Source organism: Erithacus rubecula (assembly GCF_903797595.1).
Source record: "Erithacus rubecula genome assembly, chromosome: 5".
Taxonomy (NCBI): domain Eukaryota; kingdom Metazoa; phylum Chordata; class Aves; order Passeriformes; family Muscicapidae; genus Erithacus; species Erithacus rubecula.
Window position 1 is genome coordinate 8,100,766 of NC_136687.1, and position 21,855 is coordinate 8,122,620.

The 21,855-nt window shown below is 38.2% G+C and overlaps 1 protein-coding gene across 2 annotated transcripts in view; it reads left to right on the forward strand.

Moving 5' to 3' along the window:
* Positions 1-21,855, forward strand: part of HGFAC (HGF activator) — a 39,614-nt gene that overhangs the window by 13,730 nt on the left and 4,029 nt on the right. For both annotated transcript variants that reach the window (XM_079305880.1, XM_079305879.1), the window contains exons 6-12: positions 82-213; positions 1,613-1,723; positions 13,100-13,274; positions 15,583-15,668; positions 16,128-16,368; positions 18,791-18,930; positions 21,048-21,188. In XM_079305880.1, coding sequence (XP_079162006.1) covers positions 82-213; positions 1,613-1,723; positions 13,100-13,274; positions 15,583-15,668; positions 16,128-16,368; positions 18,791-18,930; positions 21,048-21,188 — 1,026 coding nt within the window. The remainder of the gene's footprint in view (positions 1-81; positions 214-1,612; positions 1,724-13,099; positions 13,275-15,582; positions 15,669-16,127; positions 16,369-18,790; positions 18,931-21,047; positions 21,189-21,855) is intronic.

Consider the following 21,855-nt stretch of genomic DNA (forward strand, 5'->3'; position numbering starts at 1 on the left):
ATGAACAGGGAATGATAACAGAGATTGTGGTGCTATTTCTTGCAAGAAATAACATCTGAAAGCTTCTCTTGTTTGTTTCAGAGAAATGTTTTGACAACAGCCTCTATGAATTCTTTGATGTGGGTGTGAGCTGGTCAAGAGTCCAACAAGGAGCAGTGGAGCAGTGCCTGTGTGTGAACAGCCAGATCGAGTGTAGGCGTGTGGAACACAAAAGTAAGGCACTATTTGTACCACAGCTGTAGCTCTGCATGGAATGGGATAAAGGACAGTGAGGGTATCAAAGCCTGAGTGGTGTTACACACCCAATGCAGTTCATATTCCCTCTCTAAAAGACAATATTTTACCTTTCCTTTCTGAGAGTGTGGTTATACTGACCCAGGAAATTCCTTCAGTGTGTTTATCCTTATTTGAGGAAGCAAATGTATGCATTAGCATGAGTTTTAGGGATACACCTCAGTGTTTTCTTCAAGAGACATGTAAGAATATACAACAGGTTATATAGTAGAAGTGGTAAATTTTTTTCTCCAAAACTATGACCTACTTCACAGGCACCCTCTACACACCAATAATCATTTCATATTGCTGCTTTGCCTCTGTGTTTCTTTCCAAGCCCATCCCACTCTTAAACTGCCAGCATGTAAATTTTATCCACCTCCAAGATCCCATAAAGTCTGCCTTGGCCTCAGAGTCTCCATGATTTTTGGCCCATTTCTGGCAGGGGTGATGCTTACATTATAAAGCCTCCTCCTTGCTTAGGGGCTGCCAGGAACCCAACACCCTGGCCAGCCAGCACAGGACATATCCTGTGCCCACTTTGGGTTGTCACCCATCTGAAGAAGCCAGCACAGCATTTTTGATTTGGAGGAGAGATGTTGGGAGGCAAACCATGTGCCTCACCTCTATCTGTGCTCTAGTATGGCTGTTCCATTGCTCAGTCTGGCTAACTTTGACCCTGCCCACAAGTAAGATACAGTACAAATAAGTTACATAAAAGCCCTTTGAAATATGTAAGTGCTCTTATTCCCACCTTATGTAACTGGAAAATAAAGTATGGAGAGTCAGTGGCTTTCTAGGACATTTTGATTCCATGTGAGAGTTGGGAAATTTGATAGGACTTAATACCTCCCAATCACAGATCTTGAATATTTAACTGAGCTAGATATGTTATTATAGATACATAATTAGATATGTTGTATCTATATATATGTTATATCTATATAGATAGAATAGATATGTTATTACAAATTCTAATAGAGCTCAGTGGCAGGCCTGGAATTGGCAGAACCCTCAGTAGAGAAAGAAGTATTAATGCCATCACCACTAGTAATAATAATCACCACCCCCATTTTACCTATTGTTCACTGATAGTATCTTTCAATAACTGACATTATCCAATAGCAGTGAAAACAATGAGCCAGACCTTAGTGGGCAGAAATCAGTTGAGTTTCCTTTTCTTTCATGTATCACAAGTGTAGGTCTGAGACAAGCAAAAAAGAAAAACTTCCCCCAAATGCATATTCATAGAGGAGATGCATTAGAGTAAGTTAAAATGGACTGATTCTCTTGAATAATTTGTACCTTTGGTTTGATCTTTGGTTGTGTTTTCTTGTAGGTTGTGTTCATGATCCTTGCATGAACGGTGGAGAGTGCAAGATGGTTACCTCCACTGGGAAAACAGTATGTGATTGCAAAGAAAATTTTGCAGGGAAGTATTGCAATATTGGTAAGTATAACAACCTACAGGCAGACAGAATTAGGAGTTTTCATCTGGATGTAAGGCTGGGGGTTTGGCTCTGTTGTGTTCTGCATTTGAGGACATTTTTTCTTAACAACTGAAGAGTCACACAGAACAAGGTTTTAATGTATTTCTCCAGTGTAAAACATAACAAACACGTCACCACTGGGAATCTGGTTCTAAAAATATTTTTTTCATGCCCTTTACTTTATAGAAGATCAAACATAGAAATTTTAATCAAATTACACATGTCTATGAAATAAGTGTATGCTCCCATTCTGCAGAATTAGTCACAGAGTTGTACTCTAGAGCTACTGCCTCCCTACAAATCCACATATCCCCCCATAAAACAGGATTTAGCTCTGACAAAATCTAGCAGCTATTCTTTGGTGCAATAAATGACTATGGGACAAAGAAAATGCTCACCCTTTGGGTTACCTTACACTTTAAGGTAACAGCACATTTAGCCCAGTACAGGTTACATAAACCTTCTTCCTTTCTCCAGTGGGTCAGAGCAGACAAATCTGCTTTTTGGTATCTATGTGTTAGTCCTGTTTTGCATTTAAATGCTACATAATTTTGATACAACTTTCCTTCAGGAGACTTAACGTTTATCCCAGCAGGGGTTAAATCTGCTTGCAAAGCTTGCTTGGATGCTATATCTGCAAGTGATGCCAGTGGCTGCTTTTTAAATTAATGTGCATTTTAGGCATAAATTTTAGGAGACCTTCAGTCCCACCATGCTGTGACCCCATCAATTCACTGGCTGTGTCTTTCTGAGCCATGAATCCTGTGGCTCATTAAAACTGAGGATGTGACTCCCAGTAGCTCTGCTGGGCACTTTCTTAACCTGAATGGGCAGTGGGGTAAAAACACCTGTTAATGGACAGTGCATGGGCTGGTCCTGAATGTTCACTCACCAGGCACCTGATGAACCATGCAAAATGTGTTTGTGACCCTTTAAAGTCCTTCATAAGGGTTGCTATTTCAGCTCAGTTCTTTAGTTGCCCTGGGGAGATTGTCCCAGGCTTTGGGAATGCTGCTGCAGGGATCTGGGTGAGGGGCCGCACAGCACACGTGTGACCTGGACCTGGGGCAGGGCTGCATTCTGCTCTTTGTCACATTAAACTGCTTTTCCAATTCCTGTTTTGTTATCAGCTTCCCCTGCCTCAAGCAGCAATGGTGCACAGAGACATCCACCCAGCAGGGCCTGACCATAAATATCATAAATATCAGTGTTAAAGCTGTCATACCAGTTCCTACCTGACTAGCTTAGAACAAGAAATAAGCAGGTACTCTTTGATTACTTGAAAATAATAAATCAAACATTTGGTTTGCTAAACAAGTGGCTTTGGATGCTTACAATCCATCTGTGTTCAGTTGCCTAACACCCCTACACAGAACAGGAACTGAAGGATTGTGTTTATGTGTCATGGCCCTGCAGAGAGTCTTAAAAAAGAAAAAACTTTTTGTTAAGATTTAGTCACTCTAAATTAATGCAAATAAATGAGTCTTCAGGTCTATAGATTTGGTAGTATCACCATAGTAGGGAAATGGTATTCTGGTGAAAGTGCTACAGGCTTGTATTCTCTCAGCACTCAGAAATTACTTTAAATATTTTTTTATTAATTTTTTTCTTTGATCCTTCATTTTGATGCAGTGACAGAAATGGCTTTTTTCTTTGGTTCTTTTTTACTTTACAGTTTCCCTTGTCTAACAGGACACACTTGTGAAGTTACCCTTTAGGTGGAATAGCTGGTGGCTGTAATGCTTGATTCAGAAGAAGTGTTACAGTATTTCCTCTCCACAGTGTACTTTATTCTGAATTATCAGATAAAGAGGCAACCTTAAAGCCAAGGTGTGATGCAAAAATGTCTTCTTATATTTTGTTGGTTTTTAAGCAAAAATCAATCAATTTAATAAACAGGAAGCAAAGACTCTTGTTGGGCTGTAATGTGTTTGAGGTATCTCTGATGTCCTCTGCCCTTGATTTACACAAAGAATAACCAGCCTTCATATGTGCCTAATGGAAAACCAGTGAATTTATCTTAACACATTAAACTCAACAAGTACCAATAAATGAAGTACCATCCTTCATCCATCAGATCACAAGCCTAAATACTATTGTGATTCAAGCACTGACACAGTAGACTGAGGACCAAAACCAACAGGAAAGTACTGAGACAGTTCTCTTGGTTGTGGACTTACTCAGCAGCTGCTTGGACTGTCATATGGGTCAGACCTTTACCTGTTTTCCATGAATTTGTCTAAACTCTTTAGTACTCCTTTATGCTTTTCCCTTTCACAGCATTCCATGTCAAGAAGTTCCAGAATTTAAATAGATGTGATGAAAAGAAGTATTTTCTATTGTTAGCAAAGAAAAAATCTACTGCCTGGTAATTTTATTCTTCCCCTTTGAACAGTGAGTAACAAATCATAACTTTTGTGATTTTAAAGATACCTATTTATCTGTTCATTACTTTTTGGACTACAGTGTCCCTGTCAGTACTCAAAACTCATCTTTGATCTTAAAATTCTCATGCAAGGAATCATTATGCATGTGTGTGTGTGTATATATATTTCTAGCCCATTATCATAAATGACCATATAACTACTGGAAAATTATGAGCTGACTTCAAGAAAAAAAAGAGGTGATGAAAGTAACAGAGGAGATATCCATAACAAAGGAGAATGATATACAAAAGACAGTTTCTAATATAGATTTCTATTCTTTGTGCTAATACATTATTTTCTTCTTAAAGAGGAAATTTTCAGTACTAAAGAAAGAACTGCCATTTAAACAGTGTTCTGAGACAGTTTATGTGCATAGGATTTCAGTGAAGTTTAATTTTGAAGGAAATTAGATACATCACCAACAAATCTTGCCCCAAACAGATGCAGTTTAAAAGTGTTCAAGGACCCGTGTTTAATTAAGTTAAATTTGCAATAACTGCACTTAAATATGCACCTATATTCAGAAATAAGGATTTTGAGCTGCATTCTTTGGAAACAGCTCTTGCTGAGACAGCTCTGAATCCAGGCTCGAAGGGATGATTCAGAATCAATTGTCCAACCATGAATAGCAATGGTTGTCTCATTGAAAGTTACCAAATCCAACCACTTTAGCACTGGTAAATGTGGGCAAGAAGTGAAACCTTAGAAAGAGTGGAATATTTTATGTCTAGCCCAAGTTGGCATCGGGAACAGAGAACAAATTTATTTGGTAGATAATCAACTTGAGAAATATCTAGCTTCACTGGACACTAAAACTGATGATAAACAGTTATAAATATGTAATTGTAAAATTACTTTGACATTTTATGTTTCTTTGAACAGATAGGAGCCTTGGTGGAGATGTTGGATGAATAAAAAGTGATACACAGCTAAAGACAGAGAAGGAGTTATCTGTTCATTATAATATGCATTTATGGAGAAGTTAGAGGGGGTTAAAGGTAAAGGGAGGAGATGTAGGGTTTTTTTTTTCAGGGGGATAGTGCCTTTAAGTTTCTGTAGTTGAAACCCCACCATTGCATTCACACTTTTTGCTTTACTTGGTAATATGTGAATGGAAATGAATATATATTTTACCATACTTCCATGTAAAATCACTTTCTTTTTCTTGCCACTGCTTTGTTATCATTGGTTGAATGTCAGTTGTTAGTCAATTTGGGGTACTTATTGGTATTATAAATTTATTTTTTATTTATTCTTTCTTTATATTCTGATATATTAGTGGGGTATCTCTATTCAGTTTACTTAGTCAGCAAGTCTTTTCCTGAAGCATTTGCTCACTGTGCTTGTGGGTTGCACTAGGTTTGATCATACTGGGAGTACTGCACAAAGGATTATACATTTCGAGTTTTCTTTGGATTAAGTTTTAGGTAGCCATAATGATTTTGATAATATTTTGGTCATGACAAAATGTGAAGTTGGTGAAGGTATTTTGGAAAACTGCTTTGTAGTGTTTGGGGTATTTTCCTCATTAGGCTATGGATAATGGAATTAGAGGGGTACCATAGCTTTAAAGAAAACATGAGTTGGAATGCTAATTGTGGAAGGCTTCTGGTTATGTAAGGAGATGTGGTGTATGCCACAAGTAGGTTGAGAATTTTCAAAAAAGGAAGATGATCAAATAGCTGAATATATAATAACACACTGGAGAAAAAAAAAACTTCTTGGCCACATCTTTGGGGTTAAACTGGGGGAGTTTGAGGTAACAGAATTAGCAAAAATGACAGCAAACCCACCTATTTTGTGGTTCTTTTACTGAAATAGTGTGTTGGCAGTTTTCTACTAAAAAAGCTACTTTAGTAAAGGAAATTCAGCTCTGGAGGCAGGAAGGAAAGTTTTAAATATATTTTTTTTTCTCAAGAAGATAGAAGATAATAAAAGTTCAGTTTCTGGTTTATATTTACCCTGTACTAGAATGCTTTTGGATTAGTGTTTAATTTTTTGCTTTCTAGAAATGCAGGGGGAAATAGGGTGAAATATAATAATAAAGTCAGTTGGCTGACAATGATAAATGGGTGTTTAACCAGTCAGTCCATCCCTCACTGAACTTGGACAAATAGGTCTGGAAGTGAGACTTGAAAAGGATTTTTAAGTGGGGTTGAGAAGATGGTTTTTGCTTGCATATATGAAGCACTGGGCTTAGTAATCAAACTAGGCTGAAAAAGAATAAAGTCATAATTTCTCCATAGTTGTGGAAAAATAGATGGAACAGATGATAAAAAAAGCAGCATTATGTATTAATATGGCTTGGAGAGGTGATTATGTTATTGGCACTGGACAAGATTTATAGGTCACCATGGAATTTGAATGAGGGGAAGGCATGGGTTAATAATGCAAGGATAATGAAGAGAAAGCCTAGAGCACCACTGCAGAAATAGTAATGGTGGGTTGGATTTATATCAGATTTTGAATTATTAACAGGATAAAAACTATGCCCAGCAGGCTGTTGCCTGCAATGGCCAATGGTAGGTTTTGGAAGATGAAGAGATGGGTGATCATGGCATTGCCCACTGACCCCCACCTGTGATTCATGGCACTGAGACAGTGCCCCTCTAGGGCATGGTGAACAGGAGACCAGACACAGCTGTGGCTTTGCAGAACAACCATTCTGAGGTAGGAGATGTGAGCAATGATAGACAGGCTCTTCTTCTCTCCCAGCCTTCTTTATAATTTTAGGGCTATAATAAAGCTTTTGGCTAATATAGAGGAAAACAGAAATGAAGAAGGAAGAAATGTTAGCATGGAGGTTATGGATTGCTAATCTGTGTTTGACACCTTGGCAAATGTGGGCTAAAGAGGAGAGCTAATGAGCTGTGCTGGTACCAGCATGGCACACAGCAAGGACTGCCTCTGTAAGGATTGAGAGATAAGGCAGAGAACAAAGAGGAGGAAAAAAATTCTCAGGTCAGAGATAGGAGTAGGTTCAAGATCCACAGAGGAATTCCTTATTTTTACATAGACATACATTTTCCAGATGCTGGTGGGCACTAAGCTTTCTGTGTTTTGCTCTGTATTCCAAGAGTGTTGCCTTTTTAGATGACAAGTCTTTGTTGTGATCCTAGTATAAAATAATATGATTAATATTAGAAGCTGCTAATATGAAGCAGCTGTTTAGTCCTTACTCTTGTGAGAGTGCCTGACTTGGCTGCAGTGTTACTGGGCGCTGGTTAATTGAAAGCCATTAGGGTGTTTCTAATCCTATTTTTGATTTCTTTGAGATATGACAGTGGTTTCAGTCCATTATGTTTTATGGAGGGGTCATCTCTTGAAGAGCAAGGGGACTGGCATCTCTTAATCCTTGCAATCTGTTGTCCTGTGTAATTGTCATTTAGGAAGGTGGTTGAAGAGAAGATGTGGGAGATGTGTTGCAGCTCATCCTTGGATTACTGTATTGCCTTTTTCTCCCATCTCCTGCTTTCTGCTCTCAGCCCACTCTGGATGCTCTGGGGGCTCAAGAGACCCCCACCTCTCATTACAGTCTCTCTGCAGAGCAGCTGCTCACCTGCCATCATTCACTGCTACACAGTCTGTTTCTTTTCCTGCCCAGGGAGTTGTTTTGGCTCATACTCTAAGCACATCAGGCCCTACAGGTATATCCAAAAGAATGAAATCTTTCACTATAAATCAGGCACTCAGATATTCTTGAAAATCCTGTGTGGCAGTCTGTGCAACTGTCAAAGTAGTATAGAGCTGATATTGGCTTCTTGTTGCCAGAATTTCTTTCCCCTAGTTCTTGACAGCCTATTTCCTAAATACATTGCTCCTATTAGCTTTATATACCTACCTACTGGATTGCACTTATGACTCTGTAAATCATAATTATTGTACTAGAATTGAAGGTAATAAATAGAAAAATGAAATGGAAAAAGAGCCAGTCCTTCCTCTTATCTAGGATATTACTTTCCTTAGCTATAAGAAAATACTGCAGAGTTTATAGATTTCTGGTTTTAAACTTTTATATTAAAGAATTCAACTTATTCAGAAGGTGTAGCTTTGCACATTAGTTTTTATAACAGAAATAAATCTCTTTAATTTTACCTCAAATGATCTAAGCATTGGCAAGTGTTAAGTATGAAATTGGCAACTTTGAAGAAGAAACGTATTAAAAAATAAGTCTAGTTTCAGTAAATGCAGTGTGCCATCCTCATGTCAGGATGCAACTTAAAGAGACTTTTTTGTGCATGCAATTCACTTTTTTCCCACAGACTTAAATCCATCCTTGTTTTACATAGTAATTTTCTGTTAGATTTATTGATTACAAAAAGATGCCAATTTTTCCACCTTTCTGCCTAGCTTTTAGCTCAGACAGATCATTTGTGTCATATTCAGGCTGCAGTTTCCGTGGGGATTCATTTCAGTGTTGGGTGCTGTCAGTCCTAAGAGGTTTTACTGCTATTCAATAAACCAAAAAGTGGCAAAATTATTTGAATCAATTTTTGAATCAATTATTGGTTATATATATGTGCCATCTGCTGCTCATGACCCCAGACAGAAATATTGAAGTCTAGGTAAATATTATAACAGCATGATTGAATTCTATTGAAATATGGATACATAGGTCCCCTTATATTTCACTTGTGGTATGTGTTCATTAATTTTTAAACTCTGAAAGCCACAGTGGGTGCTGTTAGTCCTCACATTCACAGACAGGCAGGAAAATGTGCAGGAATTTGTTTCAAGCCAGGAACAGTCCAGTCCTAGTGCTGCTGCCATGCAATCCTTTGCCCCATGTCATCAAACTTCACATTCTCATAATTGAAAAGTGAAAAAAATGACAACTGATTTCTTCAGTGGAGCCTGGTGCCCACTCAGGCACCTTCCTAGACATTTACAGAGATTTTCAGTGGCATAAGGACACACTGGAAGATCAGTCAAATCTTCCTTTGGAAGCAGTACTAGTTCATGTGGATATCTTTCAAAGTTCTCTTCATGGTGTTTGTTTCATTTAGCACAGAAATATTTGCCTCATTTCTTTCAGAACAGCTGGCAGGGTGTGTGTGTCTGTGTGTGTTGTGTTTCAGTGCATAATTTGATGAAATGAGGTGCCTGTAAGAGCAATCTCCATGAATACTAGAGACTCCTTTCTCTCACACGTTTTTTGCCAGCTCAGAGTAGTGCAGCAGGGGAAGTGCAGCTGCCTGAAATCAAAGATTTTCACTCCTTTCATCTCTGAGAGCATCCCACAGCTACCCAGGAAAGGAGATCAGGGAATTCTGAATGAAGAAAAGACAAACCCTTCTGCAGGCATCCAGTGAGTCTGAACTCATGCAGAAAATAAATTTGGCTTATACCCTTGTAAAGGATGGCTTGAAAAGCATCCTGTAATGCTGAGGCCATGTAAGCAAGGCATTTATGCAGAGTCATAAAATGTAATTGTTCATTGCTGTTCATCTCGAGGAAACAGCAAGAAGCTGAGTCAGGAAGGGTTTAAGTTGGATATGTGCTTTCCCTCTTTTCCCCTCTCTGTTCCTACCATCAGTTTATATAGAGCAATACAGAAAATTAACCTAATATTGTATTTTATAAAATCATTACATGTTGGTTAGGGATAAATCAAAGAATTGCTGAATGAGTTACTTTAAACCATTCTGTCCCAGAATGAGATCCATTGGTAGAAAAACATATTTTTATAGATAGAATGAAACAGCTTCTGTGTATGTGGAAGAAGAATCCATTCAAAGCTCAAAAATATCAGGAAAATTGATGGTGAGGTGTTTTGGAGAAAAGAAAATGTGAAAGATTCATTGTTTTTTGCAGAGAGACTTTCAAAAGAAACTCCCAAAAATGTTCTGGTATGTAACTACAGGACTTGAAAGAAGATTAGGAGAAAAAATTTCACAAAAAATTTGTGAAATTTAACTTCCTGCTTTCAGGAAGTTAGCAGTTAGAACTGGTTAGATAACTGCTTTTTCAGGCTGCTGTTATTTTAAAGACTCAAAACTGTTTTATTGGAAAAGGCAAAGATTTGTTGTGACTTGCTTAAAAAATATAAAATCTTAACACATGTGGAATGTTTTACATGAGCTATTGAAATACCTTGGATTAAAAAAAAATACATCAAGAAATATTTTCTAATTTTAAATTCAAATAATATTTTTTTCTGGAAGAAGTGAACAGGGGTAATAATGGCATAGGACTGCAGAGTAAGTTGAATCTGCATTTGCATCAAAACTTTCATAATCTGAAAGTTTAGGTAATTTCTACTCTTAGCAGTGATTGGAAGTAGTACAGGGAAGTAAATCAACAAAAAACCACATACTACATCCTCCATGACTTTCTTCCACATAAGAAAATAAATAAGTTTCAGAGTTATGAGACGTTGTGGAAGCTGTGTGGATTTGGGACTGAGAAATTCCCAGACAGAGCAATCCATTAAGCACTGCTGAAAGCAGACCACCTACACACTGTTTCTGACAAAGAGGGAAAAAGAGTTTTTCAGTGCTGTAACAGTTCAAAAAAAGAGAATTAGAGGCAAAAGATCTATATGACTGCAATAATTGCAGATATATTTTTTTAAACTGTTTTTCCTGAATTGTAGGGGATGAAATGTATAAAGCTTTGCAGATACTTCTCATGGCCTTAGTGGGTACCATGGGGCTGCTGCCAACCAGTCAGATAAAGATTTTTGGACTGGAGCACAGACCAATGGAAAGCTATTAATGAAACAACTGATTCACCTCAGAAGCCTCTCCACAAGACAGCAGATTAACTCAAGTTATGCCTGTGTCCAAAATACTCCATATAAGACTAACAAGAAACAAAAAACTTCTTGAGAGATATTGCTGTTCCCCTCAACAAGTGCAAGATGTAATCTAAACTTCTTAGCTACAGAAGGAGAACGTGAAGGATGATTTAGAAAGTAGCCAAATTCTTCCAGTTAAAATATGCTGGCAGCTTTAGCAATGACTGGCAGACCTGAGGAAACAGAGATACGTTGGATTTTAAGGCTGACAAGAATAAGCACAACTTGTAAACACCATCTGCAAGATGTCCAAACCATTGGTATTGCAGAATATGGCCCTGAGACTGTACTGAAATACAATCTCTTGTTTCATTCTCATAAAAGTAGTCACTCTATATTGTTTCTGAATACAATAAATACAGTACAAGTGAACACAGCACCTGGCATATATGAAAAAAAATTAGCATACAGCATGATTGTGGTATTTTCATGACACTGTTTCAGGCCAACAAAGCAGTATAACTTGCAATTTGCTCAGTAAATAAATGGCAGGTTTGCCAAGACATGGTTACTCTTGCTAACAAAATAAATGACAGACAAACTATTTTCTGGGAGGCTCTAGATTATGGTTGTTAAAATATGAATTTGATTTAATGTTATATTCATAGTCATTGAATAAAGAGATTTTGATTAAAGTTGAGGGTGGGGGAAAATGGGGTCTCAGCATGTCAGAAGTGTCTGCCAGGCCAAGCTAGAAAGTGAGTTTAGGTAAGTGTTTGTATGCTAACTAATGTTCTTCCACCAAACTTCTTGACCTTCATCTCCCAAATTTATGCCATATGTTTGCTTGTGGTTTTGGGGTCTGTCACTACACTGATGACTTGGCAGGGTAATTAACAGCAGCAGTTCAGAACTGTGGTTCACTATTTCAGTCCTGGTTGCATGCCCTGGTTCATGTGTCACCTTATTCTGTCAAAATAAAGAGATCTTTGGCAATAGCTGTCTGCACTGCGTGGTGTGATGGATTATCCTCAGAGGGTGTTTTTTAACAGTTGGTCAATGATGTTATATCTTTCAGTATGTCTATAAGTTTAGAAGAAGATTCCACCAGTCTTTTGACATGTCAAGGACATGTCACGTTGACATGGCTGGGTCAAGAAACCCTCTGAGGCTTGGTCACAATTAATCCTCTTTGTGCATTAGATGGTTTTGTGTTTCCTTTGGGATACTCTTAGCTGTGTTTTGAGGTGTAGGCTTTCTGCTCAGTGTAGCTATTCGTATATAAATGCATCCCCATATGTTTTTCAGCCATAATGCTGGTATGTGCTGTTGATAGATCTTGGCAGCTGAGTATATAGGTCACAGAATATGTGTCAGACCTATCTGAAGAAATAGCCCATATGCAGGTGACAAAGACGTGGGTTTCAATTAAGAAAATTCAACCTCCTAGTTAGAATTTTGCAAAATTGATGTGTCTGCAACATGTAGCTACGTATTTGTAATATACATGAGTACAATATATATATGTATATATATGTGGGTACGTATGAGGCCATTAAAAGAAGTGTTTTCAAAAATCAGGCCTTTGAAACACTTGCAGGGTAGGATTATTTTCAGATATTTTCAATATTTTCATTATCTCTGTTTGAGCTGGTTGCCTTAAGCACCCTATATTTTCAATGGAGATTCAGTCAATATGAGCAGGAGTGGATGGGTTCCACCTCATCTTAAAAAAGTTACCTCAGACAGGCTGGATCAATTTGGTACTAGAAATCTCTGTTTCTCTTAATTAACTAAAAAGGGAGCCTCCAGAGATGAGCTCAGTTGTGTCTAAAATTAGAGCAGAGGAATCCCAGCCATATTGCTGACTTTGCTGCAGATTGCTGACTGAAATCTTCCATACACAGTACAAATTTTAGGTCTAATTTTCTGCCATTCTGTCTCTTGCTCCTGTGTAAAATGAGGTCAACTCACTATGATTTAAGCAGAGGTTTTAACTTCTCGTGTTCCTTTTTTCTTTATAAAAAAGCCCTTGTTTGGTGCATTCAGGTCCTGTGCAAGGTGAAAGGCACAGGGTTGGTTCCTCTGGCTCTCATTTGGGACCTCAGCTGTGCAGTGAGTATTTAACCTGCCACCAGCCTTGATTCCTGACCAGTCTCTTCCTCTGCCAGTCCCAAGCCAAAGGTGCTACATTGGCAATGGCACAGATTACAGAGGTACAGCCAAGACAACCATTTCTGGACACAGCTGCTTGCCCTGGAATTCAGACCTGCTTTACCAAGAGCTTCATGTTGACAGCATTGGGAAAGCAGTGCAGCTTGGCCTGGGGCCATTCTCTTACTGCAGGTGAGGAAACTTCTTGTTTGTCCTGTATTTGCACATCAATAGATGCATGTGTTGTGGAAATAAGAAGGGCCAGGGATCTCAAAGCAGATTTTACCCCTGTCTCAGAAAAACTAGACTGACTTTAGTAATCACTCAGCTTGACAAGAGTGAAAAAAAGGTCTGATAGATGATAGGCTCAATCAATAGCTGGGTCTGCTGGAAGAAGCTCAGACACAAAATAATTTTGGAAATTCCAGGTCCTTTTTTTACCTTGGGTAATGTTTTTTTTTTCAAATGAGACCATCATGCAAAACCTTTTGAATAGTTCATTAATGCTTATCCAAAAGGAAAAATCAAAGGAGTAGCTAAATTGAAATGGCTAAATTTAATTTCTTATTCTTTGCTTGTGAAAGACATACCATAAAGAAATATTTTCAAAAGAGAAAAGTTACTTGAAAATGAAAAATCAAAGCACTATATTTAAATGAGGTTGAAATGGGATGTCAAATTTATTTTTTGGGTTTCTTACAAAGGAAAACTATTGCCAAAGAAGATTTCCTAGCATTTCAATTTTGATTGCACCATATAGTGATAAACTACATTTCTGAAGTTTTCTATTAAGTTATAATGAAAATACTTTGTGCTATGTAGGTTTGTTTAGCCTTCTCCTCAGTCACCCTATGTTTGCCCTGTTTCTGAGGTCTCCATGAACTCAGTGGACATCCACAAATAAAGGAAATGCTTCTATTTAGAGAGAAAATGTCTCATCATGGAGATGAGCAAATGCTAAACCTGCCAAAATGTAGATGATTCTCTATAAATTACTGGTTGATGCCTAAGATTTTCTTTGTTTGCTTGATTGCTTATTTGTGTGTGTGCTTTTTTTTTTTTTTTTTTTTTAATAGAACTTAGACAGTAGCTCAGGAAAATCAGAATGTAGTAATTTGTTTGGTAATAAAAAGCATGCACAAAGGCTGACAGTAGCTTTTCTGTATCTAACACAAACTAACAATAAACAATTCCTACCCCCTCCTTTAAACCCTTGATTTCCAGGGCTTGGTCCTCATGCAAACACTTCAGTATTTGATTTAAGGTGTACCAGTACAGTGTGGCAATTTATCTGGCACATAGTTTGTGCTTTGATAAAACTGGAGCCCTTTGATTTACATCATTTATGCCCAACATTCACTTTCAGATTTGAAATGCAGAGAACAAAATGGTGTAGGAGCTGATGTGTTCGTGTTCTGTAGAGCTGAGAAAAAAAGCTTTTCACTCTTTTGTCAGCTTGTTACAATTTCTGGGGATATCTCTGCTGTACTATATAATCCTGCAGATATCTTCTTCTTCCAATAGTCTAATTTAGAAACATTGTTGGCGGAAGATGACTCAATCTGTGTTGCTTCTTCAGTTCTGAGAATTTGAAAGTGCTCTAATCTTTCTCTGAAGAGCAGTCAGATTGAAAAAGAAAAAAAATAATCGAAGAACCTTACAATAACAGATAGTGCTTGTGATAAATCCAACTGAAATTGGAATTACTGCTTATCTGGAGCTCTGAATTACCTTGTCTATTTTTCTTGGTCTAATAAAGATCTTCCTGGGTCTTCAAAGTCTCCCTATATTCTTGGAGGTGTAAACTGGGAAGATTTCTGGTTACTTACAATGCACTGATAAAGACAGGCTGTACCATAGACAAACCCTAATGGAATCATCCCAAAATCTGTTTAACACCAAAGTAACAAAAGGCTAAACAATTTCCATGGGTCCTTTTTTTTTTTAAACCTTTTTGAGGAATACAATATTTTCTTGAAATAGTCTTTCATTTCCTTAGACTCTCCAGGGAATATGAACCTGAGATTTGCAAATTTATTTTTGCTAGCTATTCTTGTTATGGATTTTCTATTACTCTACCTGTATTGGAATCTCCTCACCTAAAAAAATAACCTAAAACAGGAATCTCTGCCATGGGATTTAGATCTGAAAATAGCTGAGCTGATACCTGTGAAAGCACTTCAGTGGGCTGTAGTTAAAGGCTGTGAACCTGCTCATGCATCCAAATACTTGTAGGCAAGTTTTACAGGTGTTCAGTCACATCTGTATTTCAGATCCTAGAGAACCTTAGTCTTGGTTAGTTTTAAGATGAAGAATTGCATGGAAAAGCTGCTCATCTTTGTAGGTGAGCACTTTGTCAGCACTTTGTCAGATGGCTGAAAATCTGAGAGTCCTGTCAGTCCTCTGCATGGTGCAAGAGGAAAAAGCAGAAAAACTTTGGAAAGCTTGGAACAACACTGTGGTTAATGTATGCAATTGCCTCTTCCCCTGAATTAATTAGAAATCCAGATGGTGATGATAAGCCCTGGTGTTACATCATGAAGGAAAACAGTTTGTCTTGGGCGTATTGCGACATTCCAACTTGTGGTATGTAAAGGCTTTCTTAAAATCCATGTTATGAATGAATGTATGAATGAATGTTTATAGATACTACAAGGTTTCACTGTATAATTTTGAATGCTCTGCTGTTCCCAGGAGTATTGAATATTTTACTGTTTCCAGTAAACAATGGGCTTCTTTTACATTTTTTTTGGAGTTGTGATGCAATCTGTGATTCTTGTCCTGAAATAGCAGCAGTGTCATTCCACTGTTTTGGTCACAATCATGCCAATATCCCCAGATTTTCTGCTGTAATGTGCAAGGTGCCAGAAATGACTGATGCTTTGGTAAAAATTGTCATCACCCTGGGAGTTACAGGTCCAGAAAAGGGGGTGGGCCTCTGTGAGCAATGAGAGCTCTACATCCTGAAGATGTATGAGACATGGTGTTTAATACCAAAAACATAAAGATTCTGGTGATCTGATGCCATATCCCTTTTTATCTCAGCAAGCAGGGAAAGGAGGCCACTAGTTCCAGACAAAGTAGATAATTCTGCAACTACCAAAAGACCCTGTGGAAGAAGACATAAAAAAAGAAGTTTTGTGAGACCTAGGATTGTTGGGGGATCTTCATCTCTGCCTGGATCTCACCCCTGGACAGCAGCTATATATATTGGAGACAGTTTCTGTGGTGGAAGCCTGGTTCAGACCTGCTGGGTTGTGTCAGCAGCACACTGCTTTGCTAACAGGTAAACTCACCCCTTACTGTGACAGCGGGTCCTCACAACAAACCTAAACTGAAAGAAGAAAGAAGATGAGATTATAAAAGACCATTGTGCCAAAAGGAATTTCTGGCAATTTGAATACTCCTCATGACCTAAAAAATGGCTTGGACTACTATAATCTCATATACCCTTATCTTGCTCCTTAAGGAGTCTCAAAGAATCTAGACCCCCTGACTAAAGGAATAAAATAGGGTGAAGCTGCACATAGTGTGGGGCACCAACTGTGTAGGAACCTGCAGGGGAATAGTAGTATCAATCTTCTTGGTTACCTCTCTGAATGTTTATGCCTGTTTTGAGATATAGCAGGGATGACTATGCTCACTGCTGTGTTTTGTTCAGAAAGGCTGAGACAGCCAAGCAATGATTTATTGGAGACAGTAAATTACTGTTGGTTGACACAAATAGAGTGGGCTGAGCTTTACAAAAAGCCACATGCAAGAACTATACTGTCAAACTTCTGAAGGGTTTCTTGAGGGATTTTTTTTTCTCTCGTGGGACACTGGAGAAAATATTGATTTTAGGATGCTCTTGCTTCATTCTAAATACTTAATTTTCTACACATATTCAACACTTTCCCTGATTTCATTGTGATCACATTGAAGGGAAAAATATTACATCATTTGATACCCATTGTTCCTTTGCATAGTAAAGAAGCCAAGAGAAACAGAAAACCTTTTGCCAGAATATAGACACTGATATCTCGTAGAGCTAATAATACCACTGTGAATGCAGTACTGAAGCATTTGGAGCTCAAGCCACAATGCATTTGTTTTTCAAATGTTGTGAAATAGCTACTAACTTTGGCAGCTGTTCAGGACATTTCCACCCACTTCCAGCTGGTCGTTTGGTATGTACAGATTTTCCATAATTACTGCATTGTAATTTGCACTCTTCTGTTTGTTTAGTACCTCTGGTAGTCACAATTCCAACTGTTTTCCACTAGGAGACAATAGATACCTGTGCAGCTCAATTATTTTTTTTTTTCTTTTCTGCAACACCTCGTTTTATTTCTTTTCCTGAATGAACCATCTGTAAGTCACAGTAAAACCATTCAGAGCTTCTAAATACTGCTCCAGAAAGAGAACTTCCACTGTTCTACAGGCCCAAAATTTGATTTTCAAGGAGGTTGATTTATTATTGCAAAAATACTGAGAAAATCATGGCTTTACATGTTAATTGAAGAACATTCTCTTGTCTTCTTGTATTCCAGAATATACTTTACCCTTTCCTTTGTTAACCTTAAGCAGAGTTATAGCAGGGTTGCTGCTGTCTCTCTGCATTGCAATTGCCCAGAATCTCTTTCCTCATTGTTGTGTACTCAGTACTGGGGAAGGTTCTGTGGTGTTTTCTTACCCAATGGGCAGAGAAATGAAACCAGGGAAACTGCAGTGATGCAGAACACTCTGCACCTGTGCATGATGTGTGACACCAGATATTTTCTTCTCCTGCCATGGATAACAAAACATAGGATTGCTCCAGTGTTGAAGACACTTGCTGACTAAATTAATTGCAGACTTATGAAAATTGAATTGATTTTATAACAAGAGTGAAATGTGAATTCTGTTGCTTTCAAAGCTAGAGAATATATTGCCTTTCCTAAACACTTGCTGACTAAATTAATTGTAGACTTATGCAAATTGAATTGGTTTTAGAACAAGAGTGAAATGTGAATTCTGTTGCTCTCAAAGCTAGAGAATATATTGCCTTTCCTAAACACCTCCTGATTATTCCCAAATGTCCCTTACTTTCCAGTTAGTGTACTCATTAGTTTTCTTTCCTAGGACACTGGATATCAGAGGATGGTGGTCTTCTTAAAGTAAAAAACTGGTGGTTGGAAATAAGAACTGGTGATATCTTTCAGTAGAAGCTTACCAGATGTTCCTGAATTGTCAATATGCCACCACCTTTAAATCTTGGCCCATGCCTGTAATTTTTTTCAGGAGACTAGTTTTCTGGAGAAATGAGATATCCACCACTGACTCATCTTTTGATCCTTCACTTCTTTCTGAGAGTTTTGTAATCCTTGGCAAAGTCGAGTTTAAGTTGAGTCAGTTAAATTTCTAGAAGAGGTGTTTCCACTCCCCCAAAGATGCTTGTTAGCCAAACAGCAGCTGGGCAGCAGTGCCTGTGCTGGCCTTTTCCCTCCTTCAAGAAACAGCAGCCTTAAATTAGGCTAATCAGGACCCACAGGGTCTCACTGTAACATTTCCCTTGCCCTCTGTAGGCAGGAATCCTGGGAAACAGATAAAGGCATTATGAGAGGGTAAACAATGGACACGGTGGGAGGCTGAGGTTATAATAGTTCATAGGATATCCAGCCACTAGAAAATCAGCTGCATTTGTCCTGCTAATCACAGAACTGCCTGTCTCTCTTTTTGTATTACAGTCCACTAAAATCCACTATTAAAGTAGTTCTGGGTCAACAAATATTTAATAAAACGACTGATGTAACACAGACATTTGAAATAGAGAAATACATCTTGCATCCTCAGTATTCCGTGTTCAATCCTATTGATCATGATATTGGTGAGTATTTTTGTTCAGACAGTTTTATTTTCCATTTACTTGGCCTAGTTTCAAGTTTAGATGGTCCGTTAAAAAATGCCTTTAGTGTGGAAAAAATCATAGATACTAGGAGAGGCTTTTGAATGCAGAGGTTCTTAATTCTACCAGAGTTATAACAGCATCTGAAAGCTAGACAAATTCAGATGAAAAATAAATTGCAAATTTTAAATAATTATGATAATTAGCCTTTGGAGCAATTTACCAAGATGTGTGGCAGATTCATCATCACTTCAAGTCTTTGTGAGATTAGGCATTTTTTCAACTGAACCAGAAACTGTAGGCTTGATGCAGGAATTGCTTGGTAAAATTCTATTGTCTGTATTGTATAAAGGATCTGACTAGATGAATGTAATAACCCCATCTGCTCTGAAAATCTGTGGTACTAAGAACCATTTTTTACACCGAGATAGATTTAAAAATCATCTGTCTTATCAGTCAGAAGTTAAATGCCCTTCTGATTGACCTTATAATGTTAGTCAGAATCACAATGGAGCAGTAACTTATTTCTTATTTTCTGATCTGTTCTTGGAAAAGTTTTCACGTCACCCCAGGGCATCAAGCTGTGTGAGCACTTTGTCTGTGAGACTATTTAATAGCCTGACACTGGGAATATTTCAGGTCAGGCATGTACTGCCTTTTTTTGCTCCCAAATGGTGAGTATTTTCTACTCTATAGCAAAGAGCATTCAAGTTCTGTGTTGGTGGGAGCTCTGTCACAAGGAGACAAACTAGATTTGAGACATTACTCTGTTCTGAAATATTCTGGTGAAAACCACCCATGACACTTAGAGATCTCATAGCTTATTTTAATTACTCTGAAATTAGGGAGGGATGCCTCACCAGTTTGCTATGTCCAAATATAGGGAGAGCTGAATATGGGGTGCCTAAGACAAGCCCAATTGCAAAAATAAATGAGAAGGCAGAAAGTGTCTTTCAGTGGGAAGATGCAGGTGTTTGTTCTGTCCAGTGAACAGAAATCAGTGATTTCTACTGATGCCACAGAAGAGTTATGCCCTGCTGAAAAGACTTTTCTACAGGAAACAACTATCATATGAGTGTTTGCTAGGAAATTTGAGGGATTCGGGAGCAGGCAGAGTTAGTGGGGAAGAGGAGCAAGGTGAGGAAGAGCAAGCTGCTGAGTGTGGGAGCAAGGTTTGTGTGGGCTTCTCAGGCTGTGAGACACTGCTCCTATGTTCCACTGAGGCCAAAAACTGTAACTAGTAGAGAAATAAGTGAGGTCCCTTGCTTTCCACACAGCTGTGCTCACTAAACTTTGAGCTTCCCAAAGGGCTGATGAGAAGGTTTAATAGGTGTGTCCACATTACCTCAGCTCTGTTCTCTTTGAGTGGTGTGGTCAAACATGCTGCCCTTATTCCACCCAGTACAAAGCCCCAACAAAAGCAATTTTCTACAGGGGAACTAATTTTTCAAATCTTCCAGTATCAATCTCATGATGCTATGAGATTTATACTGCTTGTATTTACATTGCTTCCAGCCCCATGACTGGTTAGCAAAGATTGTGTAGGTTATGTAATACTTTGTAGCTTCAAGAAGCTTAGTTTTGAAATGTCAGGAGGTTTTATTCCTTAATTTAAAGATCTTGAATTTTGCTGAACTCAGTGATAACAGGACACAAAAATCATCAGCACTTGGAGTAATTAATTTTTAATGGAATTTGAATTAGGCCAGTGGCCAGGCTTTCAGAAGCAGTGAGTATTTGCACATCCCACTTATTTCAGCTGAAAGTTGGGGATATGTCACTGTTATTTAACTATAAGGTGGGAGGAGACACATGTATTTTCTATCTTCCTCCTTCTCTACAAAGGCAGTGAAGCAAAATCTACTCAGTGAGCATAGCATAAAATAAATATTCCCACAAGGGGAGTAGCTGAATGTTTCAGCCTTCAATTTGCTGTGAAATCAGGTGCTGTTGAGATGAGTCTGTCTGTCTTTGATTGAAATATCTTAATTAAGAGAGGCTTAGGGGATAATTAAATTTGTATCTGAGACCCATTACTGCCAATCCCATTAAAGAAAGGGAACAGTCACTTTCTTCCTCCTGTGTTTTCTGTTCTGCAGCTTTGATTAAGCTGAAGAAGAATGGCCAACGTTGTGCTGTCAAATCCCAGTTTGTTCAGCCCATCTGCCTGCCTGAAAGTAACACTGCTTTCTCTGGCCAGGTGAAATGTCAGATTTCTGGATGGGGACACAAGCATGAGAGTGAGTAAAATGAGAGCTGATCTCTGTAGAAAAAAAAATAATTATGGAAATAAAAACATAACGCTCAGGATTATGTCATACAACTGAGAGTTTGGTAAAATGTTTTGCAAGGGACTTGTGGTGGGATTCTTTTCATCTATCTTTGGAATTTACAACATTTACATCTGAAATAGTCATCCTGAACTTCCTTTTCAGGCATTGGAATTTGGAGTGTTGTTCCCTTGACCAAAAGTTTGCACCAATTTCAGGATGGAATGAGCTATGAGCTAGCTAGATCTCAGTGGACTGGGAGGGGAGAAAGTAGCTCATTGGAGTGCCAACACCTGAAATTTTAGTAAAGTAAATCCTTACCCTGATTCCTCCAGATAGATATTTTTAACTCCACCATCAAGAAACTTTGAAAATGTCAATAGAAGGCAGACAGACTTTGGGCTAAGAAATGCTTACACCCAGCTTGAGAAAGATGGAAAAAATCACCCCATCCTTTCCAGGGAGGAATTTCAGGATTAGGAGGCTGGACCATGCTGCTTCAATGCTGAGATAGCAAAAACCTGTGTAGGTAGATGAGAAGGATTGAGGAGCTGGCTACTACATTTTGGTAAAAGATATAGTATGAGCAAATATCCCAGTCCACATGTGTAATCTAAAAGAAGTAATGGAGCCTTTG